Source organism: Anoplopoma fimbria, chromosome 9 (assembly GCF_027596085.1).
Source record: "Anoplopoma fimbria isolate UVic2021 breed Golden Eagle Sablefish chromosome 9, Afim_UVic_2022, whole genome shotgun sequence".
In the NCBI taxonomy this organism is placed as follows: domain Eukaryota; kingdom Metazoa; phylum Chordata; class Actinopteri; order Perciformes; family Anoplopomatidae; genus Anoplopoma; species Anoplopoma fimbria.
The window spans coordinates 10,606,157-10,618,834 of NC_072457.1; the positions used below are offsets into that span (position 1 = coordinate 10,606,157).

Consider the following 12,678-nt stretch of genomic DNA (forward strand, 5'->3'; position numbering starts at 1 on the left):
TTAAGAGGAATTATTCTAATACTAGGCTCGACGAGGGTGAGCAGACCCTCAGGGTCTACTTCAGGTTACAAACTACGAGGTAAACGTACCACAGTATTCAAGATAGTGATCTGGCATCAGATTTGCAAAGAGCCGGGGTTGAAATAATGCAATGATAATGAACTGATGAGAGGCACATGAGCAGACTGAAAGGGCTGATGAGGCGATTGATGGCAGGTGTGTGTAGGACTGGGAGCAAGGACCCGAACCAGGCTGACACACACACACACACACACACACACACACACACGAACACAGAAAAGCATTGGAAACAAAAGGAACACAAGATTTAAAAAACGTTCGGCTGACAAAAAACAATTCATAAGTTTCCATTAACTGATATAGTTATTCAAAGTAAGTTGCAATCACTGAAAATATACTAATTTGCAGACTTTCATATGGACTAATAAGTGTAAAAAGTCAGCCTTTCCTCCCACACATGATTTTATTCGGTTTAAAGGAGAGTCAGTGGTGACTGATATATGTGTTGCACAAATATCATGGTCAATATTAATGATAATGTTCTTTAACAAGAGAGAGAGAGGAGGTGTATAGCAAAGACTTTGCAAAAATGTATTCATATGTTTGCAGGGAAATCTTTATTTTCAGAGATAGCAGTTTTACATTTTTCACAACCTCTAAATATGTAAAAAAAAAAAAAACAAAGTTTTTTTCATCTGATTCAACAGTTAGTTAGTAGGTTGTTATTTTTTTTACAAAATGTGTTGCTGTGTAAAGTGACAGTGCCTCAAAAATTTGGTGAAGTGCATGTATTGGTGTGTTAAGTTGAACCTAAAAGTTGGAGAAACATAAGGTGTCCCACACCTAAGCTGTCACTAATAATTATTTTTACCATTTGAAAAGAGACATCATACATCCTGCAGTGGTGTTGTAAGCGCACTTGATTAAATTTATGGAGCTACTGACAGTGACATTTTCTATCTATCTATCTTATTTTATCAGCAACAGTTAACTTGTCATTTATTTATGTGTTGACATAAACATTTTGATCCCAAACAGCTGCCACTAGCAGAAAGACTGTCTTCACAAGAAGAAAAACAAAACACAGACAAGTCAAACACTTATGCACACATTGCTTTATTAATTATTTATTACATTTCAGTGGGGCAATGTTTATAGTGCACGCTTTTTCCCCTCAGTCGGGTGAGTGTCTCATTTTCAGATTGGAGGGATGAGTAGTTCTGGTTCACGTGGAAAACACATTGAAGAAAATAAGATAGATTTTATTCATAGATTTAATGTGTAGTTTTATGTGATTATTTGACAGTGTGTCCAGATACTGACCTCATTGCTTTCATCTGAATGTTTGACATTTTTCTTCTCATCAGAGACCTTAAGATGCAAATGATTTTCCATCAAAAACTCTTTTGACACATCTCAAAAACCTGCATTAAGCTTTAAAGCAATACCACAAGACCACCACAGCAATTCAAAGAACATGTGACACAAAGACATATTTGAAGATTTTTATTATCACCTGGAACAAGTGTTACACAGTGTTTTGTATCTCTATTAATGGTGTATAATGTCATGATAATATGGTGGCTCATTATGACCACAGTTGCCACAAGAGTCAGACACTCAGGTGTTGGGAAACAGTAAAAAGTATTGAAACTGGATGTGTCTATCTATCTAGCTATCTATATCGAATACATTTTATTATACACACCTCTCTACAAAGCTTCATTAATGTTTCTTATGTGTTTTTTAAAAAACGCATACACATCTTGTCCATGTTTTCCATTAATGAAGTTTATTCAGCAGATACTACAGAGAATACACACAGTCGTCATGACAAACTGACACAAAACCGAGCTGATGTGCAAACCAAAATTAAGTTACAGGTGCAGGAGTAGTTACAGGTGCAGGAGTAGTTACAGGTGCAGGAGTAGTCGGAGCTGCTGTAGTAGTTGTAGTAGCTGCTGTAGTAGTTGTAGCTGCAGTAGTGGTCTGTTGGTTTATGAGCTGGGTAATTAAGAATTGAAGCAACTGTTGCAAAGCAGCCTGGTTATTTGTTGTTGCGGTACCCTTTAAGAAAATTAGAAAGATTTCTTGTCAATAGACAGCAGAGGGGTTTCTACGTTGTTGTTTTTTGTAATTAACATTCAGGAGTGTTGAATGTTGAATTTTTGAGAATAGAGAAGGCTCTCACCTCATTGGAATCCGAGTTAGAGTCAGAGTCAGACCTTGACCGAGCAAGTCGTTTGTGCTCCATGCCCAACTGTAGAAAACACACAAGTTTGATATTTCCTTCATTATACTGTCACAATAATGGTAATGGTGTCAACATTTAAGAGCAGTGGTCTTGAAATTGAGTAAAAGATTGTTAAACTTACAGGTTGAGCCAGAGCGAGGCTCAGGAGGCATCCAAGCACAAATACTTCTTTCAGCATGGTTACAGTGATCTCTACTGGTAAAAGGGAAATAATGAAGACTTTCTACGATGAACAGCTTTTCCAAAATATCAGCAAACTCACCACCAACCTCACACAGAAAATACAGAGAGTAAAGATTCAAATAATTACCTTCAAGTTTTCACAACTTCAGCAGACTGTATCCCAGATGGTGGATGAGGTTTTTGTTTCTCTGAATGTTGAGCTCTTCTTATATACAGTTACAGGACCTGATGTCATCTCATTAGTAAACCACATTGTTGGGAAATGCAAATATTAGGAAATCTTCCACCTCCACCTTTCAAGGTGTGGCTAAAGATCATGGATGGAAACCAGACATGGATTGTATGATATGTAGCATACATCCATTCCATCAATCATCCTTTTTCTACAACTTTAAACCATTACTATATAAAAATTGTTCATCTTTTCAAAACTTTTTGTACAGTCCTCTTTACCAACATGCAGCTCAGCACAACAGTTAATCAAACATCCAAAATGGATTAATGCAACCAAACATCTCAGCATCAACTCTTGTGCCTAAACAGTGACATTTTTCTACCATAAGTAACACTTTTTCACTCATTTCACAATGGAATAAAACAACAGGTAACATTCAAATATATATCACTATTGTCTTTACTCATTCAGCATAAACCAACATTCCAACACATTTAAAATAAGGGCACTTATTTAATGCTTGGATTGGTGCGACCTTACAGTATTTGAGAGAAATAAATCAGAAATGCTGCAAAATGCTTCATCATGCTTTTTTCACCTTTTTTTTTAATAGCGTAAATCCAAGTGCACAAAATGAAACTAAAGTGATTCCAGTAATGAAATACACCACTGTACATATTCACTAAAGAAGTGTATAGAACAGCTACTGTCTTGTGCATGGGGCCACAAGCTCTCATCAACATCACAACTCATATGTCCTCTCTTGTAATGCACCTGGGAACAAATCTGTTTGGCATGTCTGATTCATCCCTGGCATCCTCCTGCAGAGATGTCCAAACATTCAGCATTCACTGTTCAAGAGAGGCATCTGATCCTGTGGCTGGTGGTCAAAAACCTTTAACCTCTGTGAAGAAATTAATGTATCTATGGGTTTTAGGAATGGAAGGTAAGGTGGAAGGAAAGGTTGCACCATTGTGGGAGGGGCTGTAAACCAGTCTGTGGCTGGGAGAGAATGGTGAAACACCACATTGTCCCATAGTATTACAAAATGTCTCTTTTACTCCCCTGGAACAAGTGTTTCACAGATCTCATCAAGGAATCAAATGACGCACCAAGTGTTATAGGCCAATGTATGTATTTTTATTTGCTTGTGATCCAATGAAAATGTTTGGAATAGAATTTGATTACTCATGTTATTTTATACATGGAAAAAACAATAACTTATGTCTCAGAATGAAAATCTGTTTGAAATACTCTTAGCTGCTAGCAAGAAAGCCATCACAGAAATGGCTGCAGACAAGTTTTCCAACAAAGGACGACTGGACTGCAATTGTCAACGAAATACATTGTTTGTATAAATTGACCTTTATGACTATGATATGATAAATATGTAACGTATTGGGGAAAATGGACTTGTATATGATGTCGACCACATCATGTCTTTGAAATACGCTTTTCAGGCACACGTATCATGATGCCTATGCCCCCTCTTTTTGCCTGAAAATTTTAAATAAAATAGCCATAATAAAACAACACATTCAATATTTTTGTTGATATACACTTTATCTTTTCATTTTATGACTTTTGTATTTGTGTAATGCACCACCAAATGTTGCGGTGTCACAAGGGTGGACCACAGGACACTGAATCAGAGGTTGGTGAAGTTTTAAGAGGAATTATTCTAATACTAGGCTCGACGAGGGTGAGCAGACCCTCAGGGTCTACTTCAGGTTACAAACTACGAGGTAAACTTACCACAGTATTCAAGATAGTGATCTGGCATCAGATTTGCAAAGAGCCGGGGTTGAAATAATGCAATGATAATGAACTGATGAGAGGCACATGAGCAGACTGAAAGGGCTGATGAGGCGATTGATGGCAGGTGTGTGTAGGACTGGGAGCAAGGACCCGAACCAGGCTGACAACACACACACACACACACACACACACGAACACACAGAAAAGCATTGGAAACAAAAGGAACACAAGATTTAAAAAACGTTCGGCTGACAAAAAACAATTCATAAGTTTCCATTAACTGATATAGTTATTCAAAGTAAGTTGCAATCACTGAAAATATACTAATTTGCAGACTTTCATATGGACTAATAAGTGTAAAAATTCAGCCTTTCCTCCCACACATGATTTTATTCGGTTTAAAGGAGAGTCAGTGGTGACTGATATATGTGTTGCACAAATATCATGGTCAATATTAATGATAATGTTCTTTAACAAGAGAGAGAGAGGAGGTGTATAGCAAAGACTTTGCAAAAATGTATTCATATGTTTGCAGGGAAATCTTTATTTTCAGAGATAGCAGTTTTACATTTTTCACAACCTCTAAATATGTAAAAAAAACAACAAAGTTTTTTTCATCTGATTCAACAGTTAGTTAGTAGGTTGTTATTTTTTTTACAAAATGTGTTGCTGTGTAAAGTGACAGTGCCTCAAAAATTTGGTGAAGTGCATGTATTGGTGTGTTAAGTTGAACCTAAAAGTTGGAGAAACATAAGGTGTCCCACACCTAAGCTGTCACTAATAATTATTTTTACCATTTGAAAAGAGACATCATACATCCTGCAGTGGTGTTGTAAGCGCACTTGATTAAATTTATGGAGCTACTGACAGTGACATTTTCTATCTATCTATCTTATTTTATCAGCAACAGTTAACTTGTCATTTATTTATGTGTTGACATAAACATTTTGATCCCAAACAGCTGCCACTAGCAGAAAGACTGTCTTCACAAGAAGAAAAACAAAACACAGACAAGTCAAACACTTATGCACACATTGCTTTATTAATTATTTATTACATTTCAGTGGGGCAATGTTTATAGTGCACGCTTTTTCCCCTCAGTCGGGTGAGTGTCTCATTTTCAGATTGGAGGGATGACTGGTTGAGGGTCAGGCGGGAAGACATGGGGATAGTAGTTCTGGTTCACGTGGAAAACACATTGAAGAAAATAAGATAGATTTTATTCATAGATTTAATGTGTAGTTTTATGTGATTATTTGACAGTGTGTCCAGATACTGACCTCATTGCTTTCATCTGAATGTTTGACATTTTTCTTCTCGTCAGAGACCTTAAGATGCAAATGATTTTCCATCAAAAACTCTTTTGACACATCTCAAAAACCTGCATTAAGCTTTAAAGCAATACCACAAGACCACCACAGCAATTCAAAGAACATGTGACACAAAGACATATTTGAAGATTTTTATTATCACCTGGAACAAGTGTTACACAGTGTTTTGTATCTCTATTAATGGTGTATAATGTGATGATAATATGGTGGCTCATTATGACCACAGTTGCCACAAGAGTCAGACACTCAGGTGTTGGGAAACAGTAAAAAGTATTGAAACTGGATGTGTCTATCTATCTAGCTATCTATATCGAATACATTTTATTATACACACCTCTCTACAAAGCTTCATTAATGTTTCTTATGTGTTTTTTAAAAACGCATACACATCTTGTCCATGTTTTCCATTAATGAAGTTTATTCAGCAGATACTACAGAGAATACACACAGTCGTCATGACAAACTGACACAAAACCGAGCTGATGTGCAAACCAAAATTAAGTTACAGGTGCAGGAGTAGTTACAGGTGCAGGAGTAGTTACAGGTGCAGGAGTAGTCGGAGCTGCTGTAGTAGTTGTAGTAGCTGCTGTAGTAGTTGTAGCTGCAGTAGTGGTCTGTTGGTTTATGAGCTGGGTAATTAAGAATTGAAGCAACTGTTGCAAAGCAGCCTGGTTATTTGTTGTTGCGGTACCCTTTAAGAAAATTAGAAAGATTTCTTGTCAATAGACAGCAGAGGGGTTTCTACGTTGTTGTTTTTTGTAATTAACATTCAGGAGTGTTGAATGTTGAATTTTTGAGAATAGAGAAGGCTCTCACCTCATTGGAATCCGAGTTAGAGTCAGAGTCAGACCTTGACCGAGCAAGTCGTTTGTGCTCCATGCCCAACTGTAGAAAACACACAAGTTTGATATTTCCTTCATTATACTGTCACAATAATGGTAATGGTGTCAACATTTAAGAGCAGTGGTCTTGAAATTGAGTAAAAGATTGTTAAACTTACAGGTTGAGCCAGAGCGAGGCTCAGGAGGCATCCAAGCACAAATACTTCTTTCAGCATGGTTACAGTGATCTCTACTGGTAAAAGGGAAATAATGAAGACTTTCTACGATGAACAGCTTTTCCAAAATATCAGCAAACTCACCACCAACCTCACACAGAAAATACAGAGAGTAAAGATTCAAATAATTACCTTCAAGTTTTCACAACTTCAGCAGACTGTATCTCAGATGATGGAGGTTTTTGTTTCTCTGAATGTTGAGCTCTTCTTATATACAGTTACAGGACCTGATGTCATCTCATTAGTAAACAGCATTGTTGGGAAATTGCAAATATTAGGAAATCTTCCACCTCCACCTTTTAAGGTGTGGTTAATGATCAGAGATGGAAACCAGACATGGATTGTATGATATGTAGCATACATCCATTCCATCAATCATCCTTTTTCTACAACTTTAAACCATTACTATATAAAAATTGTTCATCTTTTCAAAACTTTTTGTACAGTCCTCTTTACCAACATGCAGCTCAGCACAACAGTTAATCAAACATCCAAGATGGATTAATGCAACCAAACATCTCAGCATCAACTCTTGTGCCTAAACAGTGACATTTTTATCCCATATAAGTAACACTTTTTCACTCATTTCACAATGGAATAAAACAGGTAACATTCAAATATATATCACTATTGTCTTTACTCATTCAGCATAAACCAACATTCCAACACATTTAAAATAAGGGCACTTATTTAATGCTTGGATTGGTGCGACCTTACAGTATTTGAGAGAAATAAATCAGAAATGCTGCAAAATGCTTCATCATGCTTTTTTCACCTTTTTTTTTTAATAGCGTAAATCCAAGTGCACAAAATGAAACTAAAGTGATTCCAGTAATGAAATACACCACTGTACATATTCACTAAAGAAGTGTATAGAACAGCTACTGTCTTGTGAATGGGGCCACAAGCTCTCATCAACATCACAACTCGTATGTCCTCTCTTGTAATGCACCTGGGAACAAATCTGTTTGGCATGTCTGATTCATCCCTGGCATCCTCCTGCAGAGATGTCCAAACATTCAGCATTCACTGTTCAAGAGAGGCATCTGATCCTGTGGCTGGTGGTCAAAAACCTTTAACCTCTGTGAAGAAATTTATTTATCTATGGGTTTTAGGAATGGAAGGTAAGGTGGAAGGAAAGGTTGCACCATTGTGGGAGGGGCTGTAAACCAGTCTGTGGCTGGGAGAGAATGGTGAAACACCACATTGTCCCATAGTATTACAAAATGTCTCTTTTACTCCCCTGGAACAAGTGTTTCACAGATCTCATCAAGGAATCAAATGACGCACCAAGTGTTATAGGCCAATGTATGTATTTTTATTTGCTTGTGATCCAATGAAAATGTTTGGAATAGAATTTGATTACTCATGTTATTTTATACATGGAAAAAACAATAACTTATGTCTCAGAATGAAAATCTGTTTGAAATACTCTTAGCTGCTAGCAAGAAAGCCATCACAGAAATGGCTGCAGACAAGTTTTCCAACAAAGGACGACTGGACTGCAATTGTCAACGAAATACATTGTTTGTATAAATTGACCTTTATGACTATGATATGATAAATATGTAACGTATTGGGGAAAATGGACTTGTATATGATGTCGACCACATCATGTCTTTGAAATACGCTTTTCAGGCACACGTATCATGATGCCTATGCCCCCTCTTTTTGCCTGAAAATTTTAAATAAAATAGCCATAATAAAACAACACATTCAATATTTTTGTTGATATACACTTTGTCTTTTAATTTTATGACTTTTGTATTTGTGTAATGCACCACCAAATGTTGCGGTGTCACAAGGGTGGACCACAGGACACTGAATCAGAGGTTGGTGAAGTTTTAAGAGGAATTATTCTAATACTAGGCTCGACGAGGGTGAGCAGACCCTCAGGGTCTACTTCAGGTTACAAACTACGAGGTAAACTTACCACAGTATTCAAGATAGTGATCTGGCATCAGATTTGCAAAGAGCCGGGGTTGAAATAATGCAATGATAATGAACTGATGAGAGGCACATGAGCAGACTGAAAGGGCTGATGAGGCGATTGATGGCAGGTGTGTGTAGGACTGGGAGCAAGGACCCGAACCAGGCTGACAACACACACACACACACACACACACACACACACACACACACACACACACGAACACACAGAAAAGCATTGGAAACAAAAGGAACACAAGATTTAAAAAACGTTCGGCTGACAAAAAACAATTCATAAGTTTCCATTAACTGATATAGTTATTCAAAGTAAGTTGCAATCACTGAAAATATACTAATTTGCAGACTTTCATATGGACTAATAAGTGTAAAAATTCAGCCTTTCCTCCCACACATGATTTTATTCGGTTTAAAGGAGAGTCAGTGGTGACTGATATATGTGTTGCACAAATATCATGGTCAATATTAATGATAATGTTCTTTAACAAGAGAGAGAGAGGAGGTGTATAGCAAAGACTTTGCAAAAATGTATTCATATGTTTGCAGGGAAATCTTTATTTTCAGAGATAGCAGTTTTACATTTTTCACAACCTCTAAATATGTAAAAAAAAAAAAACAAAGTTTTTTTCATCTGATTCAACAGTTAGTTAGTAGGTTGTTATTTTTTTTTTACAAAATGTGTTGCTGTGTAAAGTGACAGTGCCTCAAAAATTTGGTGAAGTGCATGTATTGGTGTGTTAAGTTGAACCTAAAAGTTGGAGAAACATAAGGTGTCCCACACCTAAGCTGTCACTAATAATTATTTTTACCATTTGAAAAGAGACATCATACATCCTGCAGTGGTGTTGTAAGCGCACTTGATTAAATTTATGGAGCTACTGACAGTGACATTTTCTATCTATCTATCTTATTTTATCAGCAACAGTTAACTTGTCATTTATTTATGTGTTGACATAAACATTTTGATCCCAAACAGCTGCCACTAGCAGAAAGACTGTCTTCACAAGAAGAAAAACAAAACACAGACAAGTCAAACACTTATGCACACATTGCTTTATTAATTATTTATTACATTTCAGTGGGGCAATGTTTATAGTGCACGCTTTTTCCCCTCAGTCGGGTGAGTGTCTCATTTTCAGATTGGAGGGATGAGTAGTTCTGGTTCACGTGGAAAACACATTGAAGAAAATAAGATAGATTTTATTCATAGATTTAATGTGTAGTTTTATGTGATTATTTGACAGTGTGTCCAGATACTGACCTCATTGCTTTCATCTGAATGTTTGACATTTTTCTTCTCGTCAGAGACCTTAAGATGCAAATGATTTTCCATCAAAAACTCTTTTGACACATCTCAAAAACCTGCATTAAGCTTTAAAGCAATACCACAAGACCACCACAGCAATTCAAAGAACATGTGACACAAAGACATATTTGAAGATTTTTATTATCACCTGGAACAAGTGTTACACAGTGTTTTGTATCTCTATTAATGGTGTATAATGTGATGATAATATGGTGGCTCATTATGACCACAGTTGCCACAAGAGTCAGACACTCAGGTGTTGGGAAACAGTAAAAAGTATTGAAACTGGATGTGTCTATCTATCTAGCTATCTATATCGAATACATTTTATTATACACACCTCTCTACAAAGCTTCATTAATGTTTCTTATGTGTTTTTAAAAAAACGCATACACATCTTGTCCATGTTTTCCATTAATGAAGTTTATTCAGCAGGTACTACAGAGAATACACACAGTCGTCATGACAAACTGACACAAAACCGAGCTGATGTGCAAACCAAAAAATTAAGTTACAGGTGCAGGAGTAGTTACAGGTGCAGGAGTAGTTACAGGTGCAGGAGTAGTCGGAGCTGCTGTAGTAGTTGTAGTAGCTGCTGTAGTAGTTGTAGCTGCAGTAGTGGTCTGTTGGTTTATGAGCTGGGTAATTAAGAATTGAAGCAACTGTTGCAAAGCAGCCTGGTTATTTGTTGTTGCGGTACCCTTTAAGAAAATTAGAAAGATTTCTTGTCAATAGACAGCAGAGGGGTTTCTACGTTGTTGTTTTTTGTAATTAACATTCAGGAGTGTTGAATGTTGAATTTTTGAGAATAGAGAAGGCTCTCACCTCATTGGAATCCGAGTTAGAGTCAGAGTCAGACCTTGACCGAGCAAGTCGTTTGTGCTCCATGCCCAACTGTAGAAAACACACAAGTTTGATATTTCCTTCATTATACTGTCACAATAATGGTAATGGTGTCAACATTTAAGAGCAGTGGTCTTGAAATTGAGTAAAAGATTGTTAAACTTACAGGTTGAGCCAGAGCGAGGCTCAGGAGGCATCCAAGCACAAATACTTCTTTCAGCATGGTTACAGTGATCTCTACTGGTAAAAGGGAAATAATGAAGACTTTCTACGATGAACAGCTTTTCCAAAATATCAGCAAACTCACCACCAACCTCACACAGAAAATACAGAGAGTAAAGATTCAAATAATTACCTTCAAGTTTTCACAACTTCAGCAGACTGTATCTCAGATGATGGAGGAGGTTTTTGTTTCTCTGAATGTTGAGCTCTTCTTATATACAGTTACAGGACCTGATGTCATCTCATTAGTAAACCGCATTGTTGGGAAATTGCAAATATTAGGAAATCTTCCACCTCCACCTTTTTAAGGTGTGGTTAATGATCAGAGATTGAAACCAGACATGGATCATATATGTAGCATTCATTTAATAACTCATAATATCACAGCGTAGTAAGTTGGATTTGTGTAAAATTCAAATCTAAATATCATCTTGAGTATATTCAGAGAATATATAATATGTTATGTAGGTCCTGTGTCTTTATTCTCCCCTCTTCAGTATTGGCAAATCAGAAAACATGTCACACATGGGAATTCCATGTCTTATTACAAATCAGGTTAATTAGTGGCTTAGGCAGGTAACAGTCAACACCCAATGAAGTGTGCATTTCTTCTTCTATCCTTTGGTTTTAGGAAGTGACTTGCTGCTACTCCCTCTACTTAATCATGTACACAGGAGTACACTCATTAATGATCATAAAGAGGTTTTCTATTCCCAGTTTTTATCAATTCATTATTTATCATTGTTGTCATTGTGTACTGTTGCTAAAAACAGGGATCAGAGTCAATTAAGAAGACATTAGCAAACCATGTGTGAAGTAACTGCTGTGTTGCACATTAAGCGTGACTAAGATGTGTTGTTTTGAGAAATAGGGTGTTTCTCAATGTCTGATGTCTGATATAAGTATGGATGCACGATGGGCCACACACAAAGCCCAGGTGAGTGTGTGTAATGTGAAATGTCTCTTCTGTTTTAACGCTTAAAGTGTTAAGGTTTTTCAATTTGATATATTCTTTTTTTACAGGTTCTTCAAAAGCAATGCAGCTCTTGTGTATTGCAGCTTTACTTTTCTCAGCGGTAGCTGCTCAGCCAGGTCCGCAGAGGCCATGGCAGGATGGAAAGTTTCCGCCTGCTGGTAGACCCAAGCTGGATGCAGACTCTAAGGTAACAGGGGATAGTCTCATAAGTCCAGAGGAGCCTCTAACATCTGCAAGTCAAGTATTTCTCATTGAATTACCAATTTCTTTTAGCGCGGTGATGATGAGCACTCAGTGACACATGCCCCAGAAGATGGAGTGGAGGGGTCAGGTGGAGACCTGCCAGGATGGGAATCTGACCACCATTCTCAGGTTTCTATATGGGTCTCTTTAAAATAATATTTAAACATTTGGGGGAAATACTTTTATTCGTTGTGTTTCCGAGAGTTTGTTTAGTTTCTTTAGTCCACAAACGATAATTGGTTCATTTGTTTGTTTGTTTGTTTTTTATGAGAAATGCTGTAACTATTATGTGGTCACCAGGCAAAGTGACTTCCCAGACTCTTGTTGTCACAGTGAGGTTGCCCAGCAACCAGAGTCTTGGG

At 37.1% G+C, this 12,678-nt stretch overlaps 1 protein-coding gene and 1 long non-coding RNA gene across 2 annotated transcripts; both read right to left on the minus strand.

The window, feature by feature from the left end:
- Positions 1-1,803: 1,803 nt before the first annotated feature.
- On the minus strand, positions 1,804-8,754 carry LOC129095373 (uncharacterized). The gene is made up of 9 exons (XM_054603788.1): positions 8,713-8,754; positions 6,723-6,796; positions 6,539-6,607; positions 6,265-6,414; positions 4,389-4,461; positions 2,397-2,470; positions 2,213-2,281; positions 1,939-2,088; positions 1,804-1,827 (listed from the first exon to the last, which is right to left on the minus strand). The coding sequence occupies exons 1-9, from the start codon at positions 8,738-8,740 to the stop codon at positions 1,804-1,806; spliced, it is 711 nt and encodes a 236-aa protein (XP_054459763.1). The 5' UTR covers positions 8,741-8,754.
- A 1,892-nt stretch (positions 8,755-10,646) lies between these two features.
- LOC129095235 (uncharacterized) lies at positions 10,647-11,106 on the minus strand. Its single transcript, XR_008531394.1, has 3 exons — positions 11,042-11,106; positions 10,858-10,926; positions 10,647-10,733 (listed from the first exon to the last, which is right to left on the minus strand). It is a non-coding gene; the product is annotated as an uncharacterized LOC129095235 (long non-coding RNA).
- Between the last annotated feature and the right edge of the window lie 1,572 nt (positions 11,107-12,678).